The sequence below is a fragment of the Lithobates pipiens genome, unplaced genomic scaffold (genome assembly GCF_037356315.1).
Source record: "Lithobates pipiens isolate NorthernLeopardFrog02 unplaced genomic scaffold, aLitPip1_a1.2 Scaffold_13, whole genome shotgun sequence".
Lineage (NCBI taxonomy): Eukaryota > Metazoa > Chordata > Amphibia > Anura > Ranidae > Lithobates > Lithobates pipiens.
This window is the reverse complement of record NW_027507718.1, coordinates 397,695,725-397,718,873: the sequence shown is the minus strand read 5'-3', so window position 1 is coordinate 397,718,873 and position 23,149 is coordinate 397,695,725. Positions and strand designations below refer to the sequence as shown.

General features: G+C 42.6%; 1 protein-coding gene across 3 annotated transcripts in view; it reads right to left on the bottom strand.

The window, feature by feature from the left end:
• Positions 1-253: 253 nt before the first annotated feature.
• CNOT7 (CCR4-NOT transcription complex subunit 7) overlaps positions 254-23,149 on the bottom strand; it is a 62,677-nt gene continuing 39,781 nt past the window's right edge. For all 3 annotated transcript variants that reach the window (XM_077477406.1, XM_077477408.1, XM_077477407.1), the window contains 3 exons: positions 9,825-9,969; positions 5,746-5,856; positions 254-1,887 (listed from right to left, as the gene is read on the bottom strand). In XM_077477406.1, the coding sequence (XP_077333532.1) occupies positions 1,759-1,887; positions 5,746-5,856; positions 9,825-9,969 (385 nt within the window). In that variant the 3' untranslated portion in view covers positions 254-1,758. The remainder of the gene's footprint in view (positions 1,888-5,745; positions 5,857-9,824; positions 9,970-23,149) is intronic.

The window sequence follows — 23,149 nt, the reverse complement described above, 5'->3', positions numbered from 1 at the left end:
CTTCTACAATCGAAACCAATGAGCTTCTAACCCCAGCTTGTTCAATTGAGCTTTGGTAATAAAACTCGGAAGCTCATTGATTTCTATGCAGAAGGGAGCCTGATTTTGCACTTTACAGCTTTAGTAAATAAACCCCATTGTGTACTTAAAAGTGGGGTATGCCTGTAATAAGGAGAACACCTGCATGACAACATCCAGCAGTCTCTGACCACTGCTCAGTTCAAAGTTGACAAGGATTCTGACCACATACCAATATTTTTTTAAGCCTTTATTTACAAAAGCTCTAAAAACAAATATCCTTTGTTTGCAAACTTTTTTTTTTCTTTTTTTTTTATATGCATTAAAAAGGATCACACCGTTACAACACTGTAACTTATCTGGAAAGAAAGAAAAAAATCAAGTTATTACAAAGTATAAAGGTAAGTAGTTCTGAATGACAACTTTCCATGTATTGAACAGGGGTCAACAGTGTGTGGATAAAAACACACGTGATTTTGTAGGGAAATAATGCATCATTAACCCACTCGAAAAGAAAATCCAATAACAGCATTGAATGGGAGGGCCATGAAAGAGAATTTCACGTCTCTGACAATATAAAAAATATATATTGAAAAGATACTGTCAAAAGGAACGAAAGCATCAACAAGACCTGCAATGTTGATCAGTCGCCCTGGGGAGAGGTGAATGCTGGAACCTTTGAGGTTGTCTATTCACCTTCTTCCATAAGGCTAACAATAGACTGAGTAACATCATAGTCACTATAATCCATCAACACCTGGTATGCTGATCAATGCCCATCCACAAACAATCTTAGTTTTTTGTTGTTGCAACAAATAATTACAATTCTGTAACAATACAAAAGGTGTATTGTATTTTCCTCATCAAATCCACTGCAGTTAAAGTTTTGTTTTCACTTGCTGAACTGTTCGATTGTACATTTACTAAATATTTCTATCAGGCCATATAGTTTCCAGAGATTCATTTTGGAAATCCAAAATTAAGCTCTTAATAAATATAATTTCATAAAAATAAAAATGGTGACTGTAAACACTAATATTGGGATAAAAGTTGAGTGCTGAGATTCATAGGAGTGCAAGAAAAAAAAAATGGGAGGTTGGATTTTTTTTTTTGCTTGAGAAAGCTAGCAGCTTTACATTCAGCTGTCAACCTGAAGGCAGATTTGTTTCACGTTTTAGGTTTATATGCTAGTTCCTCATTTGCACTATACACATACATTTTAGAGCTTTTATTAATGCACCCAATTACGCCCCTGGGTTGGTGCAAAATTTGCTCCATAAGACTGGTAGAGAGGGTGCACAAAAAGCTGAAGATGTGAAAGCTGGTAAATTGACATCAAAAGATCAACAAGACCTGTAATGCTCTTTGGCAACCTTAAGAGCAAAAAGGTGGAACAATAGTCATCTGACATCATAGCACTTCAAGGCAGTGTAATGGAAGATGTTCAGACGGTTGCACCACCCCAACCCCAAGGGGCCAAGATTATCTCCTTCATAAATACTTCTGAAGAAACATCCTGGGTAGGCAGTGAGATAATGATGGCTATGGATCTAATGAAATTAAGCATCCATGCCGTTTAAGGGCTAGGTGGTTCTGTATGGGTACAAAAGAGGACAGGAAATACTGTAAATGCTGTTGAGAGATGAGTGAGTAGATGTCCAACCAATGTGACCAGAGATAAAACATGGAATAGAAAGGAATAGAACTTGGCAATGAAAAGTGCTAGCTGTCTTTTGGAGGTCATGATTGCTTGTTGGCTTCCTCTTCATAAGCATTCCCTGTGCCATTCTGAACATACGATGATCCAGATCCCAGGCCATACAAGTGACCACAATATTTTGCATCATCTATATGATCTTCAAAGAACATCTGGGAGGACAAAATTTTGGACAAAACAGTTTGATAAACAAGTCCAAAAAATTATTAAACTGCTATGTTAAAATATTATTGCTAATTGTTTTCGTTTTGACAGCCTAAATGTAGACATGAACCAAAAAACTAAAGATTTACCATGTTATAGGGAACATATAAAATATCAATTGTGCCCAGAGTGCTGTATAGAGATCAGAAGTTGGAACCCAGAGTGTTACTGGATGCATGTTTGACAACAATGAGGGGGTTTCTAGAACTAACTGTGGGGGGGCTGGGCTTTTGTGTTTACGGAGTCATAGCCAGCAAAGGCAAGAAGAAGAACCATATGACAACTGGATGTTTACTGGAGAAAAAAGTCCAACATGACCACACTAGAGTATTCATTCAAGAGATGCAAGTAACTGTAAATATAAGCTTAAAGACATCTATTACTACTGCTGTACACGGCTCAGGATTTCCCACAGAGCATGTTAAGTATTTTTATGGTGTTTGAAAAGGGCTGGTTCACATTAGCCTGCATGGTAAAACGCATGGTTTCACGGTGTGTGCAACCCTCAGTGTGATGTCTGGCAGGGAGTGGTGCAATGTTTCAGCAAATCAAATTGTTCACTTTTTTCTTGTTAACATTATTTGAGAACCACATGAAGTGAGACTTCATTCATGTCTCTGTACAGCAGTGTACATCCAGTGTGCTGAAGAAGAATGCATTTCTGCATTTTTATGCACTGCACCTCATGTCACACACCAGTGTTGTGGTGTGAACGGAGCAGATAGTAAACAATTGTTTTCCATGTGCCCTAGCAGTGACCTGCCGTGATCCACTGCAGAAAAATGCTAGTGTAAAGCCCCGAACACAGGGGCCAAATGCCAGTCAGGATCGGCCTGGCTGACATTCGGCCTGTGTGTAATGTAGCAGGGCCAGCTTCTGTCAAAGGGGTATGACCGAAAAAGGTCTGCCGACTGGGTCCCGATCAGCGCTCTCAGTCCTCAGCCAATGGCTGAGAGTGCTGACCAGAGTGTTCTGGCAGGGGGAGATCAGCAGGGGAGATCGACGTACTAACATTGGATTGTTAGTACAGCAGCTCCAAACTAAGTTGTATGTTTTTTTTTCGTTCAGCCTGCTAGTTTGCAAAAAAAAAAAAAACTAGCAGTGTGTACTAGGCTTAAAAGAGAAGTATGTTTTTTTATTTATTTTTTTGTAGATTCATACCTACCTAGGTGGATGCAGCATCAGATCGATGCTGCATCTGTCCCCCGCCGCCTCTTCACTGAGAACCGAGCCACCGAACATCGCCGATGGATCGGTTCTCTCTCCTCCCTGAGCGGAGAGCTGCTGTCAATCAGCAGCTCTCCTGCTCTGCTCCTCCATGTTCACTGGAGTGTTGAGCTGTGGAGGGGTGGGGAGCGGCCGTCTCAGTGTCTAGCTGAAGGGCTGAGACTGCCATCAGTCCAGGCAGCTGGTGGATCCAGATTTCCTAAGTCGGGGATGAGGCACTGCGTGGACCAATTCCAGTGACGTCAACGGAGAGCGGACTTCAGACTGCTCTCCCCTGAACACGGGTCACAGGAGTGCAAAATTAATTACATTACTGTGACCCATAGGAGAAGCCCAGCCAAACGAATCCAGGCTGGACTTCTCCTTTAAATAAGCCCTGTGTGAACAAGGGCATCTGCTTATTTGTATGCAAGATTGCATCATGCTGGGGCTTTTCATCTTCTGCTGCATCTCATTTGACTGATTACCTTTAATTTTGCTGCACCTGGCCTGATTTTGACTCAAAATATTGACTAGTCTTCCTCCAGCTTTTGACTGCTTCTGCACATTTGCAGGGCATTAACACAATTCACTTTCATGGCTCATCACAACGCACAGTGGTGCTTTATAATGTGGTGTTGTGCACTATAATACGTATGTGCTGGCAAAGTGTGTTTGGGGGCCATAATAATGAATGACCCCCCATTGTGTGCATTCCTGCTGTGCAAAGGTGTGAACCCAGCCATAATGCTGTTCTACTTTAAAGTAATATTCTATATTATTATAAAGTAATAGTTCTGTATATTAAATCTCAGCATTGCGTGCATTTAAAATCTGCTAGATGGTAGTCATGCTATTTAAAAGGAACAGGGATGGAAATTAATTAAATGTTGACAGCATGGGCGTCCGCAGAAATTTTTTCGGGGGAGGGGGGATTATTTTAGGGTCACCCATGCACGTCCCCTTTTCGGCAATGTCATTATCATGGTCAGAGACTACAGACGTAGTACAGTCCATAGGATAAGTAATGGATAATGGCCAACAGGCCCTCTTACCAGACCCAGTAAAACTACAGCAGTGATCCCTGGGGCTGACTCTGTAGTATTAGCATGTCTGTACCCTGGTAGTGGCTCAGTGTTTCGCTCTCTGGTGGCGATGGGCAGCCTGGCGCTCTCTGGTGGCGATGGGCAGCCTGGCGCTCTCTGGTGGCGATGGGCAGCCTGGCGCTCTCTGGTGGCGATGGGCAGCCTGGCGCTCTCTCTGGCTTCCGCCCAGCACACTCCTTATTCTTTGTCCTGTAGCGCTCTATCCCTCAGCTTTTTTCCAGGCTGCAGTCTCTCAATCTCTCTCTTGATTGAGCTGTAGCCTCCTCCCTGTGGGAAATGGGGCCACCAATCTTTGGGACTACGTGTCCCATGATGCTCTCCTCTCCTAGTCTCCTTTGATTGGCCCTCAGTTATGGCCAATAGGGAAAGAACGGAGTGGGCAGAAAGCTGGGCGGGGAACCTGGTGAGAGCTGCCATCTCTTCTCCCTGACAGGAAAAAGGGGGGGGCAAGCGGGGGAAACCTGTGACAGCCCACAGCTCGCTTTTTGTCACAGTGCTGCCAAGTTCTCTGCTGGACTGAGAAGGGAAAAGAAGTCACACTACACTGATGGGGGGCTTGGCAGCACCTTGATGGTGTCACCCAACTGGTGGGTGGCAACCAGGTGCGGGCTGCCTGCACCCCAATATCGACGCAACTGTGCTGAATTTAAGATCCGATCCCTTATTCTTATTACGGGGGGGGGGGGGGGGGGGGCACTTGACCCCCCTTGCCCCTACCTGCGGACACCCATGGTTGAAAGTATGGCCTTTTCATAAATATTCTGTAGTCTTCAGCAGAATAGTTATTTGCTTGTAATTGCTATTGTTTTACTTCTAATATACTTTGCCCTGTTTTTTCTGAAAGAGAAAACACAGAGGATTGTCTAAATTATTTGAGTCAATGGTAAAGAAAGAAATTGTCTACTTCTTGTCGGTCAATGACTGGGTCACTAAAGCAATGAATTACAGCACTTTATGTTGGACCTGAAATTCTCTAGAAAGGCAGAAGTCTCACCAGCTGGTAATTTGCAGTTTAAACATGGGTACACAGTCAGTTTTTTTTTTTTTTTTTGCTTGAACGGTAAAAAACTGATTGATTTCTGTATCCACACAAGCAATGCTCAACAGCTGGGGCTCTTCACTGTCAGAATACACTAATCAGCACAGCAGCCAATTGGCTGCAAACCGCTGATCGAGCAAGGTGCTTCCGCAGCCCTGTTCAACAAAAGCCAATCCAACATTCAGCTTATGTCAAACTGGGAGGGTGACACACAGTTTGGGCCCATCCGATCCATTCTGAATTATAATCTGTGTACCCAGCTGAAGAAAGAGTAGAACAGTATTTGCAAACAGGCAGCATCTTACAGAAAATCAGCCAGCAAAGGGGCTGGGAAAACTGGACTAAGGGTGGAGGTTTCTTTTAATAAATTCAGTCAAGCCGTAATAATCACTGAACACTGTAAAGCTTTTTAAAGTTTTTTTTCCCCCCCAATCTATTCACTATGTGTGTCTTACTTCTCTCATTTTGAAGAAGGCCATTCCTGTCAGTAAAGAGTCTGAGCCTGCTTGGTGCTGAGGTCCTATCCGCTCCAGCTCCAGCTGTTCAGCCACTTCTTGCAGTCCACCCTGATGAAGAGAACACAGTTCTGTAGAACCATCATGTTTTTTTTACTGCTACATAAAATGTAATCACTAGCTCAGTTTTTTCCACTCTCTTTGACCATGCCAACAAAAAGGAAAACCGTCCAAGGCTATAGAAAAACATATAGAGCTTGAAAAACAATGGGCTGGATATCGGAGCTGACACATGATGAGAAATATACACACGTTTCAGAATATCAGAACTACAAACCCGTGAAGCTCCACCTATGCAGAAGTTAGCTGCTGTGCAACTCTTAAAGTGTTACTAAATCCACAACATTAAAATCTGTCTGTATATGCAGTAAAGCAAGGTTGTTTTACTCACTGTAGAACCTAAGGGGTTAATCATCTGTATTGTGTAAAAAGGCTGTTTGATTCGGTATGCACAGATCCTCTCCTTCTTGCATTGTCTCCAAAACATGTACAGATAAGACAGCATTACTGGAGTCAGGCTGCACATCTCCAGTTGTGTGTCCTTTGCTAGAGTTTTTATTTTTTGTCAACGGGAGAGTGCACAGGGCCAATAAGCAACGCCCAGAGGGTCAGGGGTCCTGCAGCCTCATAGGAAAGTCAGAGGAGAATAAAATTCCTCCTACAAGCTATAACCGGGCACTCATAGAAGTCACAAAACTGCTATATACTGCTAATGAGAAAAGGTATTTAGCAGTTTATAGTTACTAAAATGATTGCATTTCCTTGTTCTGCGCTAGACAAGATATAGCGATTGCAGGGTCCTTGGTTTAGTAGCACTTTAATTCATGTGAGCAGCAGTGCAGGAACAAATGAGCAACAAAACTCTAGATGGCAACACACTGTATTTTAAAGGCAATAAAACATTTACTTTGAAGACATTTTCCCTCTGTTGGAACATTGGACCCGTAAATCATGCTGCAATGCAGAAGTGTTCATCTTCCTCTGACCAGGGCATTCCATCTACAGCAGTGCCTGTTTATGTAGCAGTGTAGCTTCAAATCAGATGTGTACTTTTCTCATGCGGAAGAGGTCACTTGACTGGACTGTAGAGCAGATTTATTAATCACCCAGTTGTGGACATTTGATATCCGGAAGGGAGAAGAGACCTTCAGAAGAAGGTTGTCTAGATTAGCCTGTGACTTGGAGGAGTTCCGAGAGGGGCATGCATAGGTGCCAAGACCTTTGTGAACACTTATGGAGCAGAGGGTAGGCCAAAAGGCAGTGCAACAAACTGGAGGTGGTTGTCTGTCAGTGCGAAGTGTAGAAAGCACACAACAAGAAGATAGACATCTTGGGTGTCCATATATGCCATGTATTCCCCCTGTCCCAGAGAAGGAGAAATGTTCATCGCCTTCACACACTACCATAGGGTTAGAGGGGAGGCCCCAGGGGGCACATCCTATAAAGCTTTGCCAGTGCCCAATGACCTGATAGTACATACCTACAACCCATGGTTTATGCATATTCTGCCTGTGTCCTGTACTTTACAATTAGGTTACTACTTTTTCCTATTTAAAGTGGTTCTAAAGGCAGAAGTTGTTTTTTTTTTTTGTTTTTTGTTTTTAATCTTAATGCACTCTATGCATTAAGATAAAAAACCTTCTGTGTACAGCAGCCCGCCTAATAATTACCTAAATCCCATCTTGATCCAGCGATGTTGCGCAACAGACTTGCATGTCCGGGACTCTCCCTTCTGATTGGCAGAGAAACCCATCGGGCACCATTGGCTCCCGCTGCTCTCAGTCAATTAAAATCATTGACTCAACATCCAACATGATTTAAATGTTTTCAGATGCTTAAAGTGGTTCTAAAGGCTCAAGGTTTTTTTAACTTCATGGATTCTATCCATGAAGGTAAAAACCTTCTCTCTGCAGCAGCATCTCCCCAATACTTACCCGAGCCCGGTTTTTCTACAGCGCTCTGCACAAGAACCTCGGTTCTCCGGGAACTCTCCCTCCTCACTGGCTGAGAGAGCAGCAGAAGCAATTGGCTTTTGCTACTGTCAATCACAGACAGTGAGCCAATTAGGAGAGCCGGGGTTTCGTGTCTGAATGCACACAGAGCAGCGGCTTGGATTGGGTGTCCTCATAGCAAGTTGCTTGCTGTGAGGACACTCAGCCGAAAGAAGGGGCCAGGAGCGCCGGTGAGGGGCCTGAGAAGAGGAGGATCTGGGCTGCTCAGTGCAAAATCATTGCACAGAGCAGGCAAGTATAAAAAATGTTTCTTTAATAAACACAAGACTTTAGTATCACTTGAACCCCCATATTAAAATTGTAATTTACCTTAAACAGCTATAATTGCAGTAACTCCTCCCATTAAAGTGGTGCGCTAGCCCCCCCATGGAAAAATTTAAGTCAGCAGCTACACATGTTGTAACCACTGACTTTTAATATTCAGACATTTACCTGCCCTGGAATCCAGCGGTGTTGGCACCCCAGTTTCCATCGGCTCACGGGTACTGCCACCGCCATAGCCTGTAGGGGAAACTGGCAGTGAAGCCTTGCAGCTTCACAGCCAATTCCCTACTGCGCATGCACGCAGCGTGCTGCACTTTCTGAAAGGCCTGGCTGTGGGCCGAACCTCTGATGGACCTCGACGCGGCGAGATCCGGCGGAAGTTGGGATGGGTACCTGTCAATAAAAAGGTACCCGCTCCCCCCCTCTTCCCTGAAAGGTGGCAAATTTGGCACTGGAGGACAGATAACAAGAGCTTCCCCTTTTGGAAAACAGATAAGGGGAGCTGCCACTTTTGGTGGAACGCCACTTTAAATGTTATTTTCCTGCTGATTTTTTTTATAACAATTAATATTTAAAAAGTTTTTTTTCTCATTTAGTGCTTTAATGTTTTTAGTGTTGCATTAAAACAGCACAACAATTTAAAAAAATAAACCTTTATTTGTAATCATGACAATTTTAGTATCATTCTAAACAGGACAAATGATAGGATACAATTTATACATTTAATTTAAGAAAGCACTGAACAAAAAAAAAAAAGATAAAAAAAGTTGATTTTTTTTGTATATTGTATATTTTGTATATACTGTATATTGAAAAAATAAAATCCTTTCTGAGATCTGCTGTTAAAGAGGTTGTAAAGTCACATAACGCAATTACTCATGTGTGTTTTATATTATAATCCTAAAATACTTTTTTTGCAAAGCTCCTGTGCAGTCACACAATCAGCCTCTGCTCTGCTTCCTCGATCTAAGAATAGCAGGAGGGGGCTGAGATTCCCCAATAATGTCAGGCAGCCAGCAGAGGGAGATCATGTGACCACAAAGAGGAGCTGTGCAAAAAGGTATTTAGGATCATAAAAAAAAAACCAAAAAACTGACATACTGCACTGAATATTTTGCTAAAACAGAGAGGATACAAGTAATTATGTTAGAATAAAGGCAGGAGGAAAGGGGCGGGGAGGAGATCGGCACTGCAGACACAGACTGGAGCTGACAGGCAAGGAGGGAGGGGGGGAGAGGCACTCAGAACACTGCAGGATGACAGAGGCGCGTCACCGAACCACAGTATCATGGATCAGCAGCCATGATTACTATGGTCAGCAGACGCCGGGGGGACGGGGACACAGGAACAGGTAGGATCAACCAGGTTTTTTTAGCTATAGAAAAAAAGGGGGACAAATTACACTGCAACAGCACTATGCTACTGATCATGCTTTAAAGGAACAGGAACATGTTTTTTGTTTTTTAGGGTTACAACCACTTTAAGTAATGAACAAATTCTTGATGAATCAATAAGTCAATGAAAAATTGCTCCGGTCCATAGGGGCGCTTAAGTGTTGGTGAGGTTTGCATTGTAGTATCTTTCGTTTCTTTCCCTTCTCAGACATACAACACACAGTTTGGGGTACAGCTGGCATTTTCTAGTACTTCTAAGTAGTATTTCAACTGAGATTTTTTATTAATTTAAATGCCTGTAAAAAGACAGATTCATATCTCTTGGGTTTCACTTGCGTATACTACATACCTTTAAGTTTTTGCAGCTTTTCATGAGATATTTGACATCGTATATCACTGGAAAAAATAGCCGAAGAATTTCAAAGAAGTCCTGCTCAACCTCAGGCAAGTTTGAATTAGTCAGTATCTTTATTAGATAGCCAAAATCATAGCCACTGTAATAAAAATGACAGAACAAAAATGAAAGATTACAATCGGCAGTTCTGAAACAGAAAAGATTCACTGTGCATATCATATTTGTGATACATTTCAGAAACACTGTACTGTTTATACAATATGTGGAACTCTACCCAAAGTGCCATTTGGATTCTGTATGGTCACATGTAAGCAAGAAAAAAGGTAAAATGCACATGGCCCGATTAGGGACCATCAGTGAAAAGTAGTCCTGTAGTGATGTAGCAGCTGTCTCTTGGAACCGCAGAAAGGGACCCAGCATCCAAAGTTATTTGATTTTTTTCAGATGCTTAAAGTGGTTTTGAAGGCTCCTTTTTTTTTTACCTTTATGGATTCGATACATGAAAGGTAAAAAAGCTCTGTGCAGCAGCTCCCCCTCCCCCCTAATATTTAACGGGGCTGATCTTTCTAAAGCGCTGTGCATGCCCCCATTACAAGCTGCTTGCTGTGGGGACACTCGGCAGGAGGGAGGGGCCAGGAGAGCAGGCAAGTGACCCGAGAAGAAGAGGATCTGGGCTTCTCTGTGCAAAACCACTGCACACCGCAGGTAAGTATGACATGTTTGGTATTTTAATGTAAAAAAATCCAAAGCTTTAATATACCTTTAGAATTTTTGGGCTGGCAGCGCTTATAAACAGAGTAAAAGGTGGAGGTGCAGGCGACGGGACAGGTACATATTGCACTGTATCTCTCCCTTTACAGCTTAAAAAATAAAATAATGCCAACCTGAACTGATCTAATTAGCATTTCCACTTCTGACCAAATCCCACATCTAGTCCAAAATCAAAATTATGGCATCACCACTGATTGTCCATATAGCTGAAACAAATAACTGGGAAATGTATCTGGCAAATTTGTTAGTCCATGTGGGCAACAATGCAAATTACTGTGTGGAAATGTCACAGTAAGGATGTAATAAGCCTGGCGATTTGTGCAATTGGTCATTATTAACCACCTCCCACCCGCCGTTATTTTACTATAGGGCGGGTGGTATCCCCTCTAGTGCTGGGCCGATGTCACATGTTGTAGCCCAGTCTCACTGTGATGGCACGCAGCACGGTGATTGTGGTAGGCCATGTTCCTAGGACACAGCGTGACCCCGATCTCTGTAAAGAGATCACGTGGCTCTTTATCCATGTGATCGGCTGTGTCCAGTCACATATAAATGCAGAAAAGCCGTTTATCGGCTCACCTCGCCTCACACTGACTGAGTGTGAAGCAAGGTGAGCCGATCAGCGGCATCACCTCGTAGGAGAGACCTGTACAGGTAATCCGTGGCCTGATTATCAGTGCAGCCCATCAGTGACACCAATCAGTGCCTATCAGTGATGCCTTAAAGTGCCCATCAGTGCTACATCAGAGAAGGAGAAAAAGTACCTACTTAAAAAATGTACTGACAGACACGATGAAAAAAATTTTTTATCACATTTTTGTAAAAAAGGTGATTAAATATCACCAAAAGAAAGCTTTATTTGGATGAAAATATTTGTGTGAGAAAAAATGATAAAAATGTAATTTGGGTAAAGCATTGCATGACCGCGCAGTTGTCAAACTTGGACAGCGCTAAAAGCTGAATATTGGCCTCGGCAGGAAGGGGGTGAAAGTGCCCGGTATTGAAGCAGTTAAAGAAAAGGTACTATGTGCAAAGTGCCATTAGCCACTATAAATAAATTATCTTTCATTGCTATTCCTCGTTTTATATTAATGAAAGCTAAAAATGTGCCTGTAGGATGCAAGTCAAATCATATAATTGGTTTTAACACTAGAAAGGGATTTTCTAATAAAACAGGAAGGCCCTTCCCTGCAAGTCCAGTGGATTCTCAGGAATGGAGTCACCCATTACAGATTTCCACTGCAACATCACCTGCTCATTAAGCCCCCGTTCACACCTATGCGAATTAGATGTGCGTTTCCCAGCATCTAATTCGCATAGTAGGAGAATGCGACTGGCTCCCTATGGAGCCGGTTCACATATCTCTAGGGCGGCTGCGGAGCGTACGTCTTTGGGTCTGTTTCAGGGCCGAATTCAGGCATAGAATTGGCCCTGATTCGTCCCTGAAACGGGGAACAGGGACGCACAGCGCTCCTGTGCATTCCGCAGCGGGTTATAGTGTGAACCCGGCTAAATCTGAAATTATGGGTAGCTTTACAAGAACGTATTTTTGCATGGGAATTTTTGCATCTTTTAAAGTTAGTCTGCAACACCTTTCAAGCAATAGCAGGATAAAGAGCCTCACTGTTCGGCTATGACACTGAGGGTAGGGGAGGGTTTGGGGGGCAGAGAAGTAACTTAATTTCAAATTACAGCTTGAGCCATAGAACTCTGTAAATAGCAGGCTTTGTTTCAATGGAGCAGATACGTATAGCCTGGAATAAATGGAAAAAGGAGTGCAACCTAAAACATGAGAATAAACTAGTTTTATGTCCTGTGCCCAATAAATTCCTCCATATAGTGTTTATTCACCAACTCATTACCTGCACGGCATGCACTGTGTAGTCCAAAGTCACATGGTATTAGTGTACAAGTGTAATCAGAAGGATTATAGACTTTTGATATTGTAATTTGTCTGATGATCCAGATTAATACAGGGTGATACAAATCAAATCTATTAACACTCAAATAAGAAAAGTAGCTGGAAAGAAAGATGCTTGTAACCAACCCCGCTGGAGCAGGCAGCACCAATCAGTGGATGCTAAAATTATCAGAAAATATTGAGACTTCATAGAAAGTCTCTACAGTTGTCATAAGAACACCTTTGTACAAGAGAAGCTGCTTGTTCTTCATGAGGATTACAAGATTACTGTCTAAATTCTCTTTATCCATTTCCTGTTCTTAGCCATGGCACAGCTACTCCGTTTATTAACTTTCTCACTGCTGAGGCTGGAAAGTCATGAACAGATTATCAAGAATCACATGAGACATGAATCCAATGTTCTGTACTGCTGTCACACAGCTGAAAGTCACATCTTTCACAAGGGCATTAAACAGGCACAAGAAATAAGGTCATTGCCAAGGCAAAACAGTTTTGTCATAAATTAGGGAATAAAATAGGATTATTTGAAGATCTGGGGACAAATGAAGACCATAGATAGATGTCTCTTTCAGAAACATCTGTACATCCTCAGTCACACCACTTCCGAATCTTATGCTATCTGCACAATGATAACAAGTAGCGCATGTGCAATCGATGTCTCTGCTTCTTCTCTTGAGAGGTGGGAATGTTGGCCAGGTCACTAACCTATAAAATGACATTAAATAGTTTTTTGCAGGCTGAGAATGTTGGGCCTGAATAAAGGAGGGGTTTTCAATCCCACCATATCACTTCCCACTGCTTCTCCCCATTTTCTGACATTCTGATGCAGAATCGCCAGCCAAATACAGAAAGTTAGAAGCCGACTGCCTTTTCGATCATCTGATATTTTTCAATATTTGCACCGTTTTAAACATGAGAAAATTTGTGGGAATTGGAGGTGTGCTGGATATGTTTTCTCAGATTTTGCCAGGCTTACATTTTACACTTTAACCCTTTCATGACTAAGCCCATTTCCGACATTTGGGGTTTACAAGTTAAAATCCATATTTTTTGCTAGAAAATTAATTAGAACCCCCAAACATTATACATATTTTTTTAGCAGAGAATCTAGAGAATAAAATTATGATTGTTGCAATATTTTATATCACACGATATTTGTGCAGCGGTGTTTTAAAAACACAACTTAACCACTTGCCGACCAGCGCACGACGATGTACGTCGACAGAATGGCACGGGCAGGCAAATGGGCGTACATGTACGTCCCGCACTGGTCAGGACCCCCGTGAGTCCGGTCGCGGGACCTGCGGACTCGATCGCCGCGGGCATCCCCGCCATCGTCTCACGGAGCGGCCGAATGGAGAAGTGCCGTTGTAAACAACATTTCTCCATTCTGCCTAGCAACTAGTGACGCTGATCTCTGCTCCATGTGATTGGAGCAGAGATCAGTGTTCACTAAATGAAAGCCCAACCCCCCCACAGTTAGTAACACGCCCCTAGGAACACTTAACCCCTAGACTGCCACCCACTGGTTAACCCCTTCACTGCCAGTGTCATTTACACAGGAATCACTGCATTTATATAGCAGTGATTACTGTATAAATGACAATGGTCCCAAAAATGTGTCAAAAATGTCCGATGGGTCCCTCACAATGTCGCAGTCACAATAAAAATCGCTGATCGCCGCCATTACTAGTAAAAAAAAAAAAAATTTATTAATAAAAATGCTATAAAACTATTCCTATTTTTTAAACGCTATAACTTTTGCGCAAACCAATCAATAATCGCTTATTGCGATTTTTTTTACCAAGAATATGTAGAAGAATATGTATCGGCCTAAACTGAGGGAAAAAAATGTTTTTTTATATATTTTTGGGGGATATTTATTATAAACAAAAAAGTAAAAAAAAATGCATTTTTTTCAAAATTGTCGCTCTATTTTTGTTTATAGCGCAAAAAATAAAAACCGCAGGGGTGATCAAATACCACCAAAAGAAAGCTCTATTTGTGGGAAAAAAAGGACGTCAATTTTGTTTGGGAGCCATGTCGCACGACTGCGCAATTGTCAGTTAAAACGACGCAGTGCCGAATCGCAAAAAGTGGTCTGGTCTTTGACCAGCAAATTGGTCTGGTCTGAAAGTGGTTAAAAAAAAAAAACAGTAAAGTTAGCCAATTTTTTTTATATAATGTGAAAGAGGATGTTACGCCAAGTAAATAGATACCAAACATGTCACGCTTTATAATTGCACGCACTCGTGGAATGGCAAAAAACTACGGTACCTAAAAATCTCCATGGGCAACGCTTTCAATTTTGTTTATGGTTACCAGGTTAGAGTTACAGAGGAGGTCTAGTGCTAGAATTATTGCTCTCGCTCGGACGATCGCGGTGATACCTCACAGGTGTGATTTGAACATTGTTTACATATGAGGGCGCGACTTCCATATCCGTTTCCCTTGCTACACGAGCTGGCAGGGACGGGGGTGCTTTAAAAAAAAAATGTTTTCCTTATTTATTTTTATATTAATAAATTGTGTTTAAAAAAAAAGAATGCTTTGATCACTTTTATTGCTGTCACAAGGAATATAAACATCCCTTATGAAAGTAATAGGTGGTGACAGGTACTCTTTATGGGGTAAAAGACCCCAAATCCCTCCTTTGCATTTCAAAGTATTTAGATTGCCATTTTCGGCGATTCTGAATACTGTATACTTTTTTTTAAAACTGCGCCATTGGCAGCCAAGTAAACAGGAAGTGACATCACGTCTGTTTTTACAATCAGGAGACTGGAACTAAGCTGTTTCCGTCTTCGTTCCAGTCTGTGGCTAGCTGCTGGAAGTGGCGGTTTGTGAATCGGGTCTCCTGGTGGGACGGGAGGGCCTGCTCAGAGCGGCGGGAGGTGGGGGGCGTCCACTCCCGCTCCTCTGGGATAACAGCCAAGCATCTTTTAGCCACATTGGTTGTTATCTCTGGAAAGCCAAACAGCGGGTCTAAAAAACGGTACCGGGATGATGCTTGAGGCTGCGGGCATCATCCCGGTATAACCCCCGAAAGCCGAGGCCGCACATCTGTGTACGCTCAGCGGGAAGGGGATTATGAACAAGACATAGCTCTAAGAACAGTGTATCCAGATTTTCCATTTAATGCTAAATGTAATTCTACAGTAAAGGTAACCAAGGGTTTTCCTAGCTGGCACATAAATGTTTTTTTTTTTTTTTTGCTTTTTTTTTTACTTCCTGGAGGGAAGGTGAGAAAAAAGGAGAAAGAAACCAAAGAAAAAAAAAAAAAACATGGAAAAAGAATGGGACATGAGGGACTACCCAGGGAAAATATCAGGCTGAAAATGCAGCCCAAATAATGGATGAGAAAGCTTTTATTTACCATTACCCAGGTAAGCTTGGACTACTTCTGGACAATTTCAACATTCTTACTATGGATATTTTGGCTGCCATAAGGTAAATGTGATTAGTTTTTAAGATGTTGAAAAGTAGATGTCATCAGAAGATTTAAAGTAGAACTATAGGCAAAACCTTTTTTTTCCATTTTGTATAGAGCAAGGGAGGTTTGTAAGCCGTCAGATTTTTTTTCACCATCTGTGTCCTATTGTGGAGATTTCTCTTTACTTCCTGTCCCATAGCCAAACAGGAAGCAAGAGGAAATCCCTGCAAATTAAGGGTATCCCTTGGGGACCCCCAGGTCACTAGAACTAGTGTCCCCATTGGTAGATTTCCCCTCTACTACTTTTCTGGGGACAACCCAAAACTTGGTATTTTCTTTTAGTTTCAATGATAATGGTAAAACAGGACAAATGGAGAAGGTGAATCTCCCCAGGGGGCATGGACAGCAATAAAATCTGACAAGTGTTCTAATCCCTCTCCACTCTATCCAAAACTAAAGAAGACGTTTTGCCTTAAGTTATACTTTCATTGAGTCACCAAATTTTCAAGGATAGTTTTCTGTATCCAAAACCTAGAGACTTTCGGTAAGATCCACCATACATACTTGGTTTCCATCTGTCAACATCTTCCTAATACAAAGGACAGAAGCCTCTTGAACTGAAATATGCTCGTCTGCAGGGGACCATGTATCATCTCAACAAGGTGTTAAAGCTAGCCTCTGATAATAATATTGTTTTTTTTGAGATTTCAGATAAGAAACCTTTGGCCAATTCACCAAATCCAATGATACATCAAGGACCCATTGTCTTTTGTACAGTAGCTTAGATGTGGGGGGTACTGGGAGAGATTTGTAAATGAAGGATATACAGCGCTTATGTTAATATTAGTGAATTTGAAATTATGTGATAAATCTGGAAAAGACAGATCATTTCTGTAAGGAATTTGGATAAATGAAATACTTTACAAAAAGAGTGCAGCCATGAGGAGCTCTCCGCCCACACGGCTGCGTTATTCATTCATTGAGTTCTGTGAATAAATAGACTGCAAGTACCAATAGCCTTTGGGACTGATGGAACTGGTGACCATCCTCACAGTTCATTAAATCTTCTTGAACCTGTAACTGTGTGCCTGTATTGGAGGTACGGGCAGACAGCTACACTGACAGTCTGCAAGATTCTGACATTCCACCCATAATTTTCTGATCGCAGGTACAATACTTTACACATGCACAAAAAAAAAGAGAAAAAAACACTGTTTTAAATCAGCAAAAAGTTATTTTGAACTTTAAACTGGAGATGTTACGTCAAGTATATTCCTTTTGAGCATATAAGAAGTCTTAAATATGCATGAGACCAGTATTAAACCACCAGGTCTGGAATAATAGGCTGATTTACTTACTTTGCGCTAAAAGGTGCAGGCATGTACCTAAATGGATTGTAGGAGGAATTTATTTTTTAAATAATATCTTTATACTTACCTGCGCTGTGCAATAAAATTGCACAGAGCGTACCCAAAACTCTTCTTCTTGGGTCCCACAAAAGTGCTTCTGGCTCCTCCTCCATGCCCATGGGAAGCCGCTTCTCATGGGGGGGCACTCATGCGTGCTTGCTCCCGAGCCCCACTGCTGCATCCATTGACAAAGACAGTTGGGACTCAGCCCCGTCCACCTTCGACACTGGCTTTGATTGACAGCACTGGGAGCCAATGGTTCCCAGTGCCCCAGCAAAGCTAGTAAGAGCGGAAGTGAGGGGAGAGAAGAGCTGCAGACATGGCCAGCACTGGGTCGAATGAGGGCTCAGGTAAGTATAGGAGGATATTTCAGAAAAAAAAAGAAGGATGCCCCAAAGGGTCAAATAGTGATATGAGGAGGGACAAAGTATAGGGAATGAAACTTCATGGGCAATTATAACATTAAAATCAGCTGGACTGGAAATTATTGGGCTTTTGGGATAACCAATAGAAATGAAATATATTTGTTTTGTTTATTTTAGCAATACTTGCAGCTGTTGGGAATTTTCACCTAGCTAACTAATATACCAACAGTTAGGGAAGCAACATTTTTCTGCCTTCTTTTAGTGAACATGCTGGGCTTAGTGTAATTAAAGTGAAAGTCTTTCACAATGAAGTATAGCGTGTTGGAACCCCCCCCCCCCCCCCCCAGGGAGACTAAACTGTGCCAAAACATGGCATCTATACGCTGGGTAGTAAACTCCAAAGATAGACTGACCAGCCCACCAGATTCCACAAGAAGTAGTAACATGAGCATTTAGGACAATGGGGGGAAAAGAAAATGACATTATGGCGCATGTCGTCACCAGAATTAACTGAGCAGTTTTTGTTTCTTGATACATCCATAAACATAGTCAGATTTACTGTTTGGTCCTGGCAGTAAAGCCATAATTTTCCAAATTCCTTTCATAGGGTGACATTATTCACTGCAACCTTGTCACCCTGTGGTCAGAGTAGTCTTAGATAGCCATGTGGTTATAGACAACAAATTAAAGCTTAATTCTTACAAATACTTTTTAGACATATACAGCAAATATTTTTTTGCCATTTGAAAAAAAAAAAAAAAGGGTTAAACCAAAAACTGACCGGTGAAAGCACCTCCAACAGTATTGTATGGTCTGTCTAATATTGCAACTTTCACTTTGAAGGTATTTACCACATATAGTTAGTTAACAGCATATTTTTAGCTGTAGTAGGCCCTTAATTTTACCCTGTAAGTCACAGTGATCCCTAGCCCTGGTTCACACCAGTGCAGCTTTGAAGTCGTGCTACCTCCACGCAATTTCAAAGCCGATGATAAGTGCAATTTGGATCTCCGATTTCATTACGGCTTGTGACTTCATTTTACACAAAAGTCAATGCAATGAGCAATGAAAGCACAGATAAGTCATGCAGGGACCTTTTTCAAAGTACCTGCGACTTGAATTGCAATGATTTGAACGGTTCCTTGCTGAAAATGGGGTACGATTTTGAACTGTCAAACCGCATGACAAATCGCATTGGTGTGAACTAGGGCAGGGCAGAGTAACAGGTTCATTTTAATACCCCTCCCCAGCTGCTCACTCTCACCTTTCCTTTGTCCTGTGCAAATACCCAGTTGCTACTGCTGAAGTTCCCACATGGCTTAGAACTCTGGCAGCTCCCATATGACAGCGCTAGACCAATCTCCAAGCAACACTGTTGTCACATGGATCAAATTCACTTGCTCCTTCATACCTGCAGGTACTGGCTATTTTCTTTGCTCCCTATGACTGAATAGAGATGTGGGGGAGATAAAGGAAAAAGAAGTATGCTGCTGGGGAAGTGGACATTAAAACAGGTTTGTCTTCAAGAGAAAAAAGAAAAAAAAAATATATATACACTTTTAAAAGGAGAAGCTGGCTAACCCACTAAATATAACCTATATATATTTGTATAGTTTAATTACAACAGTAATGCAAATAAGCATTCCAGTTTTTAACAGCCTAAACGATGCGTCAGTACCATATTATTCTATTATGATGGACAAAGATATAGGGACATCTAAGCAGTAAGTCTTCATGTAGAAGGTCTGTTCTGAAAACTGACCAAAGGTCATGACTGACTGGCATATAGTGAGGGATAAAAGTGTTTGATCCCCTGCTGATTTTGTACATTTGCCCACTGACAAAGAAATGATCAGTCTATAATTTTAATGGTAGGTTTATTTTAACAGTGAGAGAACAAAAATATTCTGAAAAACGCACTTCAAAAAAGTTCTAAATTGATTTGCATTTTAATGAGTGAAATAAGTATTTGACCCCTTCACAAAACACGAGTTAGTACTTGGTGGCAAAACCCTTGTTGGCAATCACAGATGTCAGACGTTTCCTGTAGTTGGCCATCAGGTTTTCACACATCTCAGGAGGAATTTTGTCCCACACCTCTTCACAGATCCTCTCCAAGTCATTAAGGTTTAAAGGCCGATGTTTGGTAATTCAAACCTTCAGCTCCCTTCACATATTTTCTATGGGATTAAGAGGGGTTGTAAACACTTGTGTTTTTTCGCCTTAATGCAGTGGTCATCAACCCTGTCCTCAGAGCCCACTAACAGTCAGGTTTGCAAGATAACTGAAATACATCACAGGTGATATCATTTGCTGCTCAGTGATTGCAGTATTCTAGTCTGCATCTCCCCAAGGTAATACATAAAACCTGGCCTGTTAGTGGGCCCTGAGGACAGGGTTGATGACCACTGCCTTAATGCATCCTATGCATTAAGGTGAAAAAACTTCCGGCAGTCATCCCCCCCCCCCCCCCCCCAGCTTCCCTATTTTACTTACCTGAGCCCTGTATTTCCGTCGGTGGAGACATGTTGTCACTCTCTGCACGTGGTCCCGGCTCGTGATTGGATAGATTGATAGCAGAGCAGCCATTGGCTCCAATTGATATCAAATCCAATGACGCAGGCGCCGGGGCCGATTCCAGCATTTAGGTCTATGGACGCCAAATGCTGGACTCAGGAGCACGCCCACAAGGTAACCCCTGGGAAACCGCTTCTCCTAGGGGGTTATCTGATGTGGGAAGGAGGCGCGAGAGCCGCTGAGGGACACGAGAAGTCAAGGATCGGGGCCACTCTGTGCAAAACGAGCTGCACAGTGGAGGCAAGTATGATATGTTTGCTATTTTAAATAAAAAATAAAACAAGCCTTTACAATCACTTTAAGGTCTGGAGACTAGCTAGGCCACTCCAGTACCTTAATGTGCTTCTTCTTGAGCCACTCCTTTGTTGCCTTGGCAGTGTGTTTTGGGTCATTTTCATGCTGGAATACCCATTCACGACCCATGTTCAATGCCCTGGCTGAGGGGAGGAGGTGCTCATCCAACATTTAGCGGTAAATGGCCCTTTCCATTGTCCCTTTGATGCGGTAAAGTTGCCCTGTCCCCTTAGCAGAAAAACACCCAAAAACATAATGTTTCCACTTCCATGTTTGACGGTGGGGATGGTGTTCTTAAGGTCATAGGCAGCATTCCTCCTCCTCCAAACATGCCACATTGAGTTGATACCAAAGAGATTGATTTTGGTCTCATCTAACCACAACACTCTCACCCAGTTCTCCTTTGAATCATTCAGATATTCATTAGCAAACTTCAGACGGGCTGTACATGTGCTTTTTTGAGCAGGGGGACCTTGCCGGCGCTGCAGGATTTCAGTCCTTTATGGCGTAGTGTGTTACCAATTGTTTTCTTGCTGACTATGGTCCCAGCTGCCTTTAGATCGGGGTGCCCAACTAGTGGCCCGCAGAGCCCTCTGTTGTGGCCCATGACCTTCAGCTCTAGGATGGCAGGTTGTCAAAGCCCAGATCTTGGGTTGCCAACTCACCATCCCAGAGAATCAGTGTTATGAATGGAGCCGGCGGTAGAGGAAGGAAGCAGCTGCAGAGCAGAGCTGGATAAGCCGATGCTTCCTATATAGGGCCAACTCCTGTCATAGGTGGAGTGATACCGAATGCACTCTGCCTGGGACAGCAACAGCCAGCAATATCTGAATAGAAGACTGATATTAAAAGGTAATTGTATTACTAAAACCCCAGTGTATATAAGGGCATATCTGTTCTGCATTGGTTACTGGGCTGCTTTCAAACTGATCCGCAGGGTTAGCTGCACTGTGCCATAGACTTCTGTTATTACCTGCAGGTTTGGTGCGCTTTCAGAAAGCACACCACATCTGCAGGATATAACAGAAGTCTATGACAAAGTGCAGCTAACCCACAGGAAAGCCACAGGTGTACTGCCCTGCATCTCTGCATCTGCAGTAAACTGCAGTGCATCAGTGTGAAAGCAACCTTAGGCCCCTTTCACACGGGACGGATCAGTAAAGATCCGCCCTGTGATGATCTGCTTGCTCAGCGGGGATCGCTCCGTTGTCCCCACTGAGCCGGCACAGACACAGTGTGCAGAGACCGCCCTCTCAGCTCTCCTCTATGGGGGATCGGTTGAGCACGGACCGTCTGTCCGTGTTCATCTGCTCCGCTCTGCAGACTGATAGAAAAATAGGATTTTCCTCCGTCTGCAGAATCGGACAATAGCGGGTGTCGGCGGATAAACGCAGACACCCGCTATCCCATAGGAATACATGTATGTCTGTATTTCATTCGCAAACGCATGAATGAAATACGGACATAATGTCCGCATGTGTGAAAGGGGCCTTAGACCCCTTTCACACGATTGAGTCGAACCAATCGGACCCTCCATTCACCTCTATGGAGAGGCAGGTGTAAACAGACTTGTGTCCATTTAAACCCGCATACCTTCAATCTGATCTGCTAAAAAAATAAAAAATAAAAAAATAAAACACACAACACAGAAGAGGATCCGTCCCCATCCATCTGGGCGGATCTGACCAGAGGAACCATATAGTAGAGTGGGCTGTGTCTGCTCTGCATATGCAAAGTGGACACGGATCTGTCATTTGCCTGCTCCACTCATTGTGGCCCGCGACCGGTTACCAAGTTGCTTAAGTGGCCCTCACTCTTTAAAAGGTTGGGCACCCCTGCTCTAGATCCTTGAGAAGATTCTTCTGTGTAGTTCTGGGCTGATTCCTCACCGTTCTTATGATCAATGAAACTCAACAAGGTGAGATCTAACATGGAGCCCAAGATCAAGGGAGACTGACAATCCTTTTGTGTTTCTACCTTTTGCGCACAATCGCACCAACTGTTGTCACCCTCTCACCAAGCTGCTTGGCGATAGTCTTTTAGCTCATTCCAGCCTTGTGTAGGTTTACAATCTTGTCCCTGACATCCTTTGGTCTTGGCCATGGTGGAAAGATTGGAATCTGATTGATTGGTTGCTTCTGTGGACAGGTGTCTTTTGTACAGGTAACAAGCTGAGACTAGGAGCACTCCCCTTAGAAGAGTGCTCCTAATCTCAGCTCGTTACCTGTATAGAAGACACCTAGGAGCCAGAAATCTTGCTGATTGATAGGGGATCAAATACTTATTTGACTCATTAAAATGCAAATCAATTTATAACTTTTATGAAATGTTTTTTTTCTGGATATATTTGTTGTTTAACCGTTAAAATAAACCAACCATTAAAATTATAGACCAGTGATGGTGAACCTTGGCACCCCAGATGTTTTGGAACTACATTTCCCATGATGCTCATGCACTCTGCAGTGTAGTTGAACATCATGGGAAATGTAGTTCCAAAACATCTGGTGTGCCAAGGTTAGCCATCACTGTTATAGACTAATCATTTCTTC